This window comes from Ambystoma mexicanum, chromosome 1q (assembly GCF_040938575.1).
Source record: "Ambystoma mexicanum isolate Mex_15411 chromosome 1q, UKY_AmexF1_1, whole genome shotgun sequence".
In the NCBI taxonomy this organism is placed as follows: Eukaryota; Metazoa; Chordata; class Amphibia; order Caudata; family Ambystomatidae; genus Ambystoma; species Ambystoma mexicanum.
In genome coordinates, this window is record NC_090922.1 from 1,189,220,396 (window position 1) to 1,189,232,541 (window position 12,146).

Sequence of the window (12,146 nt, forward strand, 5' to 3'; positions counted from 1 at the left end):
TTCTGAGCATCTGATTGGCTAAACCATGCAATTGATGAATGACTGAAATCACCCCAGGGCCAGATGAGACCTGAACTCAATCAAAAACACCCAGAAGGAAGGATGGACACGAGTGAAGGCAAAACGTTTCCCTTAGAAAACATGAATCGGCCACATTACAAGTACGGTGGTGCAGGATAAAACGGGTGGTAATTCTGTTGCCATTATTTTTTTGTGGGTAATGGAGTTACTGCCTGTTTTAACGCACCGCTGAACTACAAGTTTGACCTTAAAGCAGAAGTTTTTCTTCCAACATCATGCTGATGGTAAATCCGCCACGCTAAGGTAAAAAAATCGGTGGATTTACCTGTAATTCCGCCAAAAATCCCCATGGAGTACTAAGGACTCCAGAAATGGAGATGAACACTTCCCTACCACCACCTGTAATCCCGTGGTAAATCCACAGGACCAAGTTGTGGTAATGATAAACGGGTTTGGTGGTAAGTTGGTGGATTTACTGCTGAATTACCACCAAATTCGTAATGAGTCCCACTGGTTTGTTTAGTATAATAGTGCAATAACTTCCCAAAGGAGCATTTGCACTTGATTGTCTCATAAAATGGCAGTGAAGTGATCAAGACATTAACACGTTTTTGAGGGGAAATGTACCATGTGCAGCAGATTCCTTGTCACATTTCATGTACATGTCAACTGTCTGTGATGGAAATCCGAGCTGCATTGTAACGTCCCAAAAAATATTCTGTCAACACAAAGAAGATTGTCGCTTTTTTAAAATCCAAACGCAATTTCTGTAGAGTACTGGAAAATCACTCATCAAGACAAGCTACAAAAATAAATGTATGTGCGATTTTTGTGTTCAGGCATCTTTTCGTTACTTGGCAGTGATTAATGGACAACTGGAAGCTTTGCGGAATAATGCTTATATGATTTACTATCCCCTTTGCAGTAAATCTGCTGAGCCTGATAATCCTAATTACACCAGTGCCCCAGTGTAAGAGAATTGTCATTTTAATTGTATTAAGTTGTATTTTACAATTTTATACTATATATTGTTTACATTGTTTACTGTATTTTATAAATCATTTGTATAAGCTATTTTATGCTAAATATCATGATGAATTGTATGCTAATTCCCGTACAAACTGAAAGATGTTGATTGACCAACTGAAAGTATATCATGTATTTCATTTAGTGTTGTTTGTTAAGGTGTTTTTGAACCATATACAAATAAATAAATAGATAAATAATAAAAAATAATGCCCCATTCAATTCCTTTTAGTAGCCCAATTGTGACAGATCTAACTTCTGTTTAATTTCAGGGCCCAGAGACAGCTGGACCTTTATTTCTGGCCAGAAAATCTTGTTCAAATCATATAATGTGTATATTCGCAGTACCTGGCTGTGCAGCAAGGGCCGACTCAGTCTGGTAACAGTACATGCCACCATTGTTAGCTGTGTGCCCCGCCAATCTGCCGTTCCCAATTAGACAATTGAATAAAATACTTTACAATAGTGAATGAACATATGCAATTATATATATAAAAAATCAAACATTGACATGAAAGTATGAAGTTAGGGTTTCACATAAATATCATTCATTTCGGAATAAAGAATGAGCTTTCCCACTAGCCTTTATTCCGGGAATCCGAGCAATCTCAAAGTGTTTCTGCCTGCATTACAGGTATTCATGTTATCTGCCAAATGATATTAGATGTTTGTAAACTAGATATACATGTATGCGCATACACACATATATATGTAAATACATATATATGTATACACACATGTACACACCCACACACATATATGCCTGATACAGATGTATAATTACATCCATATATATATATGCTACCTTTATATTGATATCTGCATGTATACATAACAATACATGTATGTAAATATATGTAAATACATTATTACAACTTTATGCAATTTATCAATATAGTGTAGAGGTATATATGTATATATGTATATATGTGTGTGCGCGTTTACATAAATACCAATATGTATATATGTGTTTGGATGTGTTTAATAGTAAGGCATATGTAAAAAAAATGTCTTCCATCCAAAAGGGATTCTACAAGATATAGTTATAAGTCTAATATATACTTTCATTTGCAATTGGAGGTCTTGTGTTAAGAAAATATTGTCTTCTGCATCCTTTCTGTTTAGTCAAATGTGACCTGTAATAGAAATATGATTCACAGGAATGACATTTCCATTTTGTGTTGTAGATGCAATATAAAAGGCATGTACAATTTGAGGCAGTGTTTTCATGGCACGTATCATTCCTCTAGAGCTTGTGTGTGCTTCTGTGCTCTGAAGTCATATGAATTCCACTTTGAGAAGACAGCAATTTAATAAAAATAAAATCACCAATGTACAGCCTCAGGCTGACAATAAAAACCGATACATAACCACATGAACATCATATTTATATAATGAATATTTTTAAAGATGATCATAAGAACATATATTATCATACATTTGGCACTAATATTTGCCATTGGACCAGCAATTGGCAACGTTTGCTTTATATGTATAAATTTCTGTTTGAACATTAGATCTTTCTAGACTTATATTCACTATTTATAAAAATATTTAGACAGTAAGCTCACGTTGAATCACTAAGTCTACTGTGTTATGGAAACTTTTCAGTAGTGAAACAGCCTTCTCATGCTCCATGTGTACAAAACTGTGTCCATTCGCCTGCAACAGACAAAAACAGTAACATGAATATTGCACACATCTGGAAAATCAATGTATTGCAAACTGAGATGTAAAATCGGAAATACAACAAGGTTTATATGCTATTTCTTTTAGTTTATTGTGATTTTGTTTACAAAACCTTACACATTTATAAAATAGCAAACATACATCAATTATAGAATAAACATGAAATGCATCATTACGAAAGAAGAAAATACATTCTTCATAAGAAGAAAGATAGAACTACATAAAAGAAAAGAGAAGGAAAAAAGTATGAAGAAAAAAGAAAAATTGACTGAATAGGAATAATAAAATACATACGATTCTTGGAGGCAATTAAAACAAACAGCTAGATGTCCTGTATAAATGCTTCACCCAACGTATGGTAAATCTCCTTGATCACATGTACATGATTATGTTAGACTTATGTGTTCCAGCCAGGAGGCAGAAGGCAACTCCACATGCTCTCATTGATATTTATGATGACATTACAAGTACATTTACCCAACCATCTATTACTCATCCCTAGGACTCAGCACATTCAAGAATAAGATGTTTCACATGTTCTAGTTTCTCCTGATTTTTACAGAGTATACAGAAACAGAGGAGCAATAATACATCTACGAGGACCCATTGTATCCAGTGTGCATAATATGTTGAGTTGGAGTCTCAAAAAAGTCATTCAGATTCTGTGGTCTAGGGAAAGGGTCAAGTAGAGTATTACATCTTCTATTAATGTATTTATAATGTGCATATATCTTGTATTTCATTAAATGATCAAGTTATATACACCAATCCCATAAGGAGATTTTATCTTTGACCTTATTTGGATTAGGAATAAGATCTTCAAGATTGGAAAATATATTTTCCTGTCCTGCCAAGCTGTCCTCACACATGATTGTTAGTTATAAGAGGTATCTTAACTGTGGAATAGGCAACTTTCAAATCGGCGTGTAGGGAATTGAGCGGCGGATTCAAGAGCTTAGAAAATAGCACCAATCTCTTCTAAAGTACAATAGAATCTAGAGATTGTAGGCCCAATTCAATTCTAGTTAAGGTTACTGGAAAACACTGGGAGAGATGTAAAGTTCGTTTTCATATGTAACCCTCCAGTTTGTCGAGGGAGAAGTCACGCGGTACATTTAAAACTTCAAGACCATATAATAAAGTTGGAATAATTTCCCCCTAATAATATTTTAACAGTGGTTTTATGGTAAATGAACAGTACTCAACATACATTTTTCTCAACTGGGCAGTCAGGTGAATGCGTTTAAGACCAGGAGTCTCCACAAGGTCGAAAAACAAATAAACAAGGAAAATATAGTCATGAACCTAACAGGATTAAGCCTTTCCCCCCATTTAATCAAGGCACTCAATAAAGGCCTCTCCTTTAGCCCATCAAGAAAATTGGACTATTTTCAAACAAATGTGGATCTCTTCAAATTCTGCAAAAAACTCAAATTGAAAAAACTTTACTCTACCAAAATCTGTAAACCTAAAAAAGCAGCACCTTCGCCTTCAACCTTCACAACTACAATGGCTGAACACACCATTACACTGTTGAGCCTACAAGATGATTCTGAAGATAAATCCATAGAAACTTTAGCATCAGAACTGAATCTAGATCTTGGACTGGCACTTGAAACCAAACTTAAATCCAAATTTAACATTTAACCCCAACCTCCCAATGACAACCTCAATAGATATTTTCCAAAAACCTGTCATCAATGACCTTAGACATCACTATTTGAATGAGCACCAAAAACAGTACAAAAAGATCAGATATAACTTGACGCCTTTGGAAATGAAAGCCATAAAGGAACTGAAAAACAACCAGGAAATTATCCTCAAACCTGTAGATAAGGGAGGAAAAATAATTCAACTTACTGCCAAGGACTACATCAAAATGGCTAACATTCACCTTCAAGACACAGAATGGAAACAAATGAACAACTACTGGCATGAACAAGGACTATTGACAGATGATGAATGGAACTATATGACACCCAATTACCCCATCACAGCAACAGCAAACTTTATACCAAAAATCCATAAGCCGTACTTGGACCTGCCACCAACAAGACCAATCATTAATGGCATAGGTTCTCTTACAGAACCAATTTCAGAATTCATCGACAAACACCTTCAACCCTTAGCGGCTAGCTTATCCTACTATATACAAGCCACCAAACACATCATCCAACAACTTATACCAGTACATTGGGAAGACAACTTCAAACTGGTCACTCTAGATGTTTTTTCACTGTATACCAGCATACTATATAACAAGGGTATCGAGACCACCGAATATATTTTGAAAACCCACTCCATTTCCTACTACTGACAAAACGCAATGATCTTAGAGATGCTCAACTTTGTACTAAACAACAATGTCTTCCTCTTCAACTCCAAGATCTATAAACAGAAACAAGGAACAGCGATGGGGGCCAAATTCGCACCGTTATATGCAAACCTCTACATGGGTCACTATGAGTTACAGCATGCATGGCAACACCCTTCACGCACAATAATAACATCATATTTTGGGGTCAATATATCGACGACATCCTGTTGATTTGGAATGGCACATCAAGACAACTAAGGGAATACCACCAGTACCTCAACAATAACTCCTACAACCTCAAGCTCACCATACAAGAAAGCACACAGAGGATCAAATTCCTAGACCTTGAACTATATGTTGCACATAATATCATACAGACCACACTCTATGTTAAACCAATGGCAGGCAACAGTACACTCTATGCTACAAGCAACCATTCACATCACACCATAACAAATATCCCCTATGGGGAATTCCTTAGAATTAAAAGGAACTGCACAACTACTGAGGAATTCGAAAAACATGTGACCCAAGCCAAACAGAAATTCCGTGACAGAGGTTACCACAATTCAAGCCTCAATAAAGCATACCAAAAAACACAACTCAGATCTAGAAATGAGTTACTACAAAACAAACCCTTGATCAAAACAACAAAGCATCAGGATATCAGATTCATCACAACATTCAACTCTGAAGCATCCATTGTTCGAAAAAGTCTACTAAAACACTGGTCAATACTTACATCAGATGAAGATCTTAGACCTTATTTGCCTGATCACCCAAATATTGCGTATCACAGAGCAAGGAAACTCAAAAACATATTATGTCCCTCTCATTTTCAACCTAAAAAAAGACTCAAAAGGACTAATACAACTTTGGAATACGCCCAAACTAAAAGGCAGCTACAAACGTGGATCCTGTGCAGTATGCAACCATTCAGTCAATTCTAAAACCACCATAATGCTACCCAATGGAAATGAACATCACATCCAAGATTTCATTAACTGCAATTCAACTTTTGTGGTCTATGGAATAGTATGCACATGCCTGAAACTATACATAGGTAGCACAATCAGAAATTTGAGAACACAAATAGTCGAACATTTAAGAACATTGAGAAACAAGGACACAAGATACCCACTCGCCAACCACTTTTTTCAACACCATGCTGCGTATGACATAAAGGACGTTTCTTTCTTTGGGAGTGAAAAAATATCCAAACCGGCAAGAGGTGGCAATCGAGAAAAGATACTGCGTCAATGTGAAGCAAAATGGATATGCCTGACAGACTTCCGACAATGAACTATCTCATTTCATTTGAACCTGTAATCAATATACATTTAAACTATATGTATTTTTGTTCCAAAACTGTAGTTTTAATACCAACATATTTCTATTGAACACTGTATTTATTCATGCATATTATGCCCTCAATGTTCTATTTAATTTAAATTCACGTTACACTATTAACCTATTTATACTAAACCTTAAGATGCCCTATAGATGTACATTTAAATCAGACCAATGTGCCTATATACCAAGAGCACTTACCTAGTCACTCTGTTCACTTAAACACCACACAGTGAACCACTTCAAAATGTATTGCTCCAGGATTTATCTAGAAGTATTACCTGCTATAATTCTCCTCCTTACCTACAGTGTCTCTGGGAACACACACTCCATAATTATTATTTTTTCTTTTTAAACATGTATCTCCTAAAAATAAGGAAGATACACGTACCAGCAAAAACCACCATTTCTTCTTCTTTTTTTTTAATTTGAAAAAACACTACAGTTTAAACACAAGGATCAAACTTTTGTTTCAAATTCCTTTCACATCCTTAAAAAAGAAGAAAAAGCAAAGAAAAATTCTAAACATTCACTCTCAATTTCCTTAATATTGTTGGTTCACATTTCACTGCATCCATTCATATCGCAATCAATCAACCATTCCAAAGTGCACAGGTTTACAGCACCCTAATGCCAAGCAATTTCACTAAGTATCAGCTTTCAGTAGCATGTCCATATAATTTACAATCCCACAGACAAGTTTTATGTTGTTCCCAGAAATGCTCCTGGTCCACCACACGTTCATATCATCGTCTATGGGTGCAACATTTCCAAGATGTAACATGTGTTGCTTTACTATCTGTTTGCACTCAATTAACAAATGTTTTAAAGATTCGATGGCTAGTCCACAAAATCGGCAAAGATTATCATTTATTGCTTTATCCTTTCTTTGCCAGAGATTTTCTTTTGTTCTTAGTGTATTTGTCCGAAACCTGAGAAATTGTTCTCGGTGATGACGAGATGGGCAATGGAGTAGATAACGGGCTGCACATTTAGTTTTTCCTGTTCGCAGCCTACAAAGTTTACTGATCGCATCTTTTTTCGTTTTTCTTGGTTTATGATCCAGGCCCAAGACTCAAATTTGTTCTTGGCACATTGTGGCCGGTTTAATATTTCTTGGTTGTTGATATCTGCTGCAGACAAAAATGACAATAGTCTGCAAAACCATGAGTTTAGTAGATTTCGACTATTTGGGTCAAACTCATTACTAAATATTTGGTACGCCAGAGTTGGTGATTCAAGAGACATCTTTTGCATTGACGGGACAGAATTCCACACAACTCTACTATGCAGCGAGTTTATTGAACATTCATGTTTCAGTAACGTCATGGATACGGAATGTGGCATTTTTAACAAACACCAAAAGCGCCCTTCCAACATATGCCATATTTGCTCACTGAAATTCCACCCCACTTCTGCACCAAAGACAATTACCGGCACAACATTTTGCAGGTAGAATCTGAGAACAGGTTCTATTGAAAAAATCCCATCATTTTTGTTAATCTTTGCTCCTTGAAGGGCAAGCTTCATCATCTTCAATTTTAATTCTATAACCCAGTGATGTTCACAGATGGAATTATTAAATTGTATTCCTAGATATCTTATGGTGTTGACGGAAGCAAGGCATTCTCCAGCCACAGACCACCTAAATGATTTGTTCTTGTTGTTATTTAGGTTGCCAATTGACACAATGTTTGTGTTTGATGTATTTATCATAAGCTTGTTAATGACCATGTATTCATACAGGCTAGTAAGCAAACGCTGAAGTCCTATTTGTGTTCTGTCTAATAGCACCAAGTCATCAGCATAGATGATACATTTGAGCGGTATCCGGTTTATCATCGGCGAAAAACAGTGGACTCGTTCCAGATGTTTAGGCAGGTCCACCAGAAACAATTTGAAAAGCTCAGCAATGAGAGGGGAACCTTGTTTGACACCCTTTAACGTCGGAATGATCTCTGATAGGTCACCACAGTTATTGAGTCTCACCCGAATCGATGTTTGGTCATGAAGTGCCATTATGGGGTAAAGAATGTTTGCCAGGCATCGCCACTTTGACAGTTTCGCCCAAAGGAGTCCTCAATTTACACTGTCAAATGCCTGCTTCCTGTCAATAAATGCAAAATGAATTATGCTGTTTGTTTTTATAGTTTCCAATTTCAAAATGGTAAGAATTAACAAATTGACATCAACCCCAACACCTTTCCTGAAGCCGGTTTGGCGTATGTCCGTGATCAGGGACACCTCAGCCCATTTGCGAGTTTTTCTTGCAAATTTGATCCATAGATCTTACCAATAGTGTCGAGAAGGGCAATTGGGCGATAGTTGTTAGGATCATCCCAATTGGCCTTCTTATAGATGGGAACCACAACTGCAGTGGTCCATGATTCTGGCAGTTGTTTAGACGTTGCAATGTTTGAAAACAGCTTTCCAATGAAGGGGCCAAGTCGTTCGCATCATTTTTGAGCGACACATTTGAGATCAGATCGGGCCCTGCGGCACATGAATTTTTTAGTGCCTTAATGGCTCTTATAATCTCCTCATGCGACATTTCAACGGCCCAATGAGTCTCTGCTAAACCGATCTTTGTCACTGGCTCAATGGAAGGTTTCTTGAAGACCATAGAAAAATGCGTTGCCCATTCATCACCTGAGATTGTATTTGTGGGTATAGGTGTACATTTGGTATGGTCCATGTTCAAGATCCACCAAATTTCTCGTGAGTTTTTTGTCACTATTAAGTTCATCATTAGTCCGGCACGATCTTGATCAACAATGATGGCGTGTGATTATGCCCAATTTTGATGAAGAGCTCTTCGGGTCCTTACTGCATCATGCACATCTTTTCTGGGCAGATATTTTTTTATGGCTCTCAGATCTTTCCACATGGCCTTTTTTGCTTCATGCATAACTTTGCTATATAGATGTTTGTGGCACCGCCCATAAAGCGTAGTCTGCTTTACATCAAAGATGTAATCGGTCAACAGTGGAATATAATCGATTCCATGTATGGCAGGAATATCCATATGCCTACTACTAAGGCTTTGGATCTGTTTTCCATTCATTCTGAGACAGTTTCCCCAGAATTGACTTCCACGGACCTCTTATATGAGGCAGCAAAAGGCATCGAGTCCATCAGGCAACAAACTTTCAGCAGATTATGGTCACTATATTTCATCGCTTGAATTTGCAGTGCAGGTCTATGACATTTGACTCAAAGTTTCTTGAGACCCATATATAATCAAGAATACTATGAGACTTTTCACAATGTCACGTCGGTTGTGCTGGGACATCCCCTTTTGCAGTTCCATTTAGCATTGAGAGGTCACGTGTACTCATGGCATTTTGCCATGTCTGACTTCTAACATCTATACCATCCACAGGCAAGCGCTTATATGACTGCAAATTTTGATCATACTGGAACCAGGTACAATTTACGTCTCTGCAGCAGATGACTGACAAGTTATTATAGGCCAGCATTGTTTTGTCAATTAGATGAGTGACAGTATTTACGAAAGCTTTAGTTCTAATTTTTGCAGGATTCCAGTATCTATTAATGATGAAAAGATATTTCCGAGAATAAATGCTTTCTTCCATGGTATGAATAATTGTGCCATGCACAAACGGATTTGGATTCACTGAGACTGGAGCCGACCATCTTTGAGAAATTCTTACCATTGTTAGTAGACCTGAAAGTGGACGGTCTTTAGCATTTTTTTCAGCCGGATTTAACAGAGATGTAAAACTGTCTCACATCGGAACTTCACGTAGCCATGTTTCCTGTAAACAGATTGCAAACACATTTTCCAGAGAAACCTCAAAATCATTAAATAAGTGTTTGAATCTGCGTGTGTTCCAAGATAGAAAGGTGTGTTGGCATTCATGGACCTCTTGTTATGGCTTGTGTTTAGCGCAAAACCTGTTTGAATTTGCTTTTTTGTCTGATGCTAAACTATGAAGATTCCGTTCTTTCCTTGGCTTTTGCGTGTTACTCATAGTTTTCTGTAAAACTGCTGAATCGACCTGCACCAATTGGTTTTCTTTTGCCTCTGCTGCCTTTTCTGGTAACGGCAAACTTTCACTATCAGGTTCCACCAAGATCTCGAAGCCAAAAAATAGCAGATCATCACGAGCTCTTAGTAAAGTACTCTGTACTCAGGCAGATTCAATATGCAGAAGCACTTGATCTGAAGACATCTCAGTGGCATATTCAACAATCTTTATGTCATCTGATTCAATCGTATGGAGCAAGGGAATGCACTTGAACAGTTTCATTACGTTTGTTCGATTTAGACTGACATCATTGTCATCACTTTGGATGTTTTGCAAGCGTATTTTACGACATTGAGGCACACTTTTAATAGTTTTGGTCTCATGAACCCTAGATTTGAAATGTACACGTTGATATCGTTGATTCAACGTGAATTTCGGATTTAGGTGTTGATCAACTGGAATTGGGTCGGCATTTCTGCCCCGGCAGTATTTCTTTGGGCTCGCTCAGCCATTTACTTCGGGATGTCCTGCGTCGCTTCATTGGCTATCTGACCATTTGCCCTCCTCATAGGAAATTCTTGAGAATTAGGAGCAGTAGATGCATTGAGAGTACTTTCTTGATCATCATGGATCATGTAAGTGCATGGATCACATACATTTATTGAAGTGGATGCGGACATTGTAACAGATGTCTCCCCATCGGAAATTATTCTTCTTCGTTTTTGTGCAGGCTTTGACTTGGCTTTGCCAGTATGAGACGCAGGGGCTTTTTTTGTGGCCACTTCTGGACATTTCGCTTTTTTGCTAAAGTCTCGTTTGAATAGGCTGAGTCTTGGAGGTGAAGATAAGTTTCTAATACATTTCTTGACCTTGGTATTTCCTGACATTTCTCCTTTCTTTGCTGTTTTTCGTGTGCAGACTTTACTTGCGGTTTCTTTTGTCACCACCGAAGTGTTTATGTTCGCTGCAGGAATGACGGACTTTGCTGCACCAGTAAAAATGCCATACGACGAAAAATGTGTCTCAGGAATACTTGATCGCTCTTGAATGTGCACTTTGGTGACAGGGCATCCATTTTTTGCATGTATAGTTTTTCTATCTCCGCTTTTAATTTTCTGCCAAGACTTGCTTTGAGAGGACACCCCCGGTCGACTAGATCGCTAACTTCTGTGGTTGGATCCAAATCAGTCGACCCTGCATGATGTGAAGCCTCTTGGTTTTGCATATTTAAATTTGAGACCGTTTTAAGAGCTGCTTGAGCCAGTTTAGGTCCTTCTGTGTCGACATTTCTTGCACACATTTCTGCGCTTACACCAGGCACAGGATTGATGTTTTTGCACATCCATTTGACGGCTTCAGGTAAACCTTCTGATAGGTTCTCATTTTGGTAACGATGGCGAGCGGCCAAGTCAGAGAGCCTTTGCTGCCACTGCACTGTAAGGTCGGCCTCACGTTGCAGTTTTTCCTTTAGGAAAAGATTGAACTTGTCAATTTGCTCCATTTTTGTGTTCAAATTTGTCAACATTGCTCCTTGATCACGAATCGTCGGGGCTAATAATCAATTTCCGCACTTTAGGCATTGAGACCGGTTCCAAGTTTGTTAAGGACAAAAGGGCTGTTTTTGGCTGCACTGTTGAGGCAAAGTCGTCCGGGATCAAAATAGCATTTTGACTCACGTTTTTGCTGCCAGGGGAGTTTGAGAGCATCCCATACAGGGACGCCGACTTTGCATGTGACATTGAATCCGAACA

General features: G+C 37.8%; 1 protein-coding gene across 1 annotated transcript in view; it reads right to left on the bottom strand.

The window, feature by feature from the left end:
- Positions 1-1,971: 1,971 nt before the first annotated feature.
- The window catches only part of LRRC7 (leucine rich repeat containing 7), a 3,010,809-nt gene continuing 3,000,634 nt past the window's right edge, over positions 1,972-12,146 (bottom strand). The window contains exon 29 of the mRNA XM_069641926.1: positions 1,972-2,709. Within this exon, the coding sequence (XP_069498027.1) occupies positions 2,602-2,709 (108 nt within the window). The 3' untranslated portion in view covers positions 1,972-2,601. The remainder of the gene's footprint in view (positions 2,710-12,146) is intronic.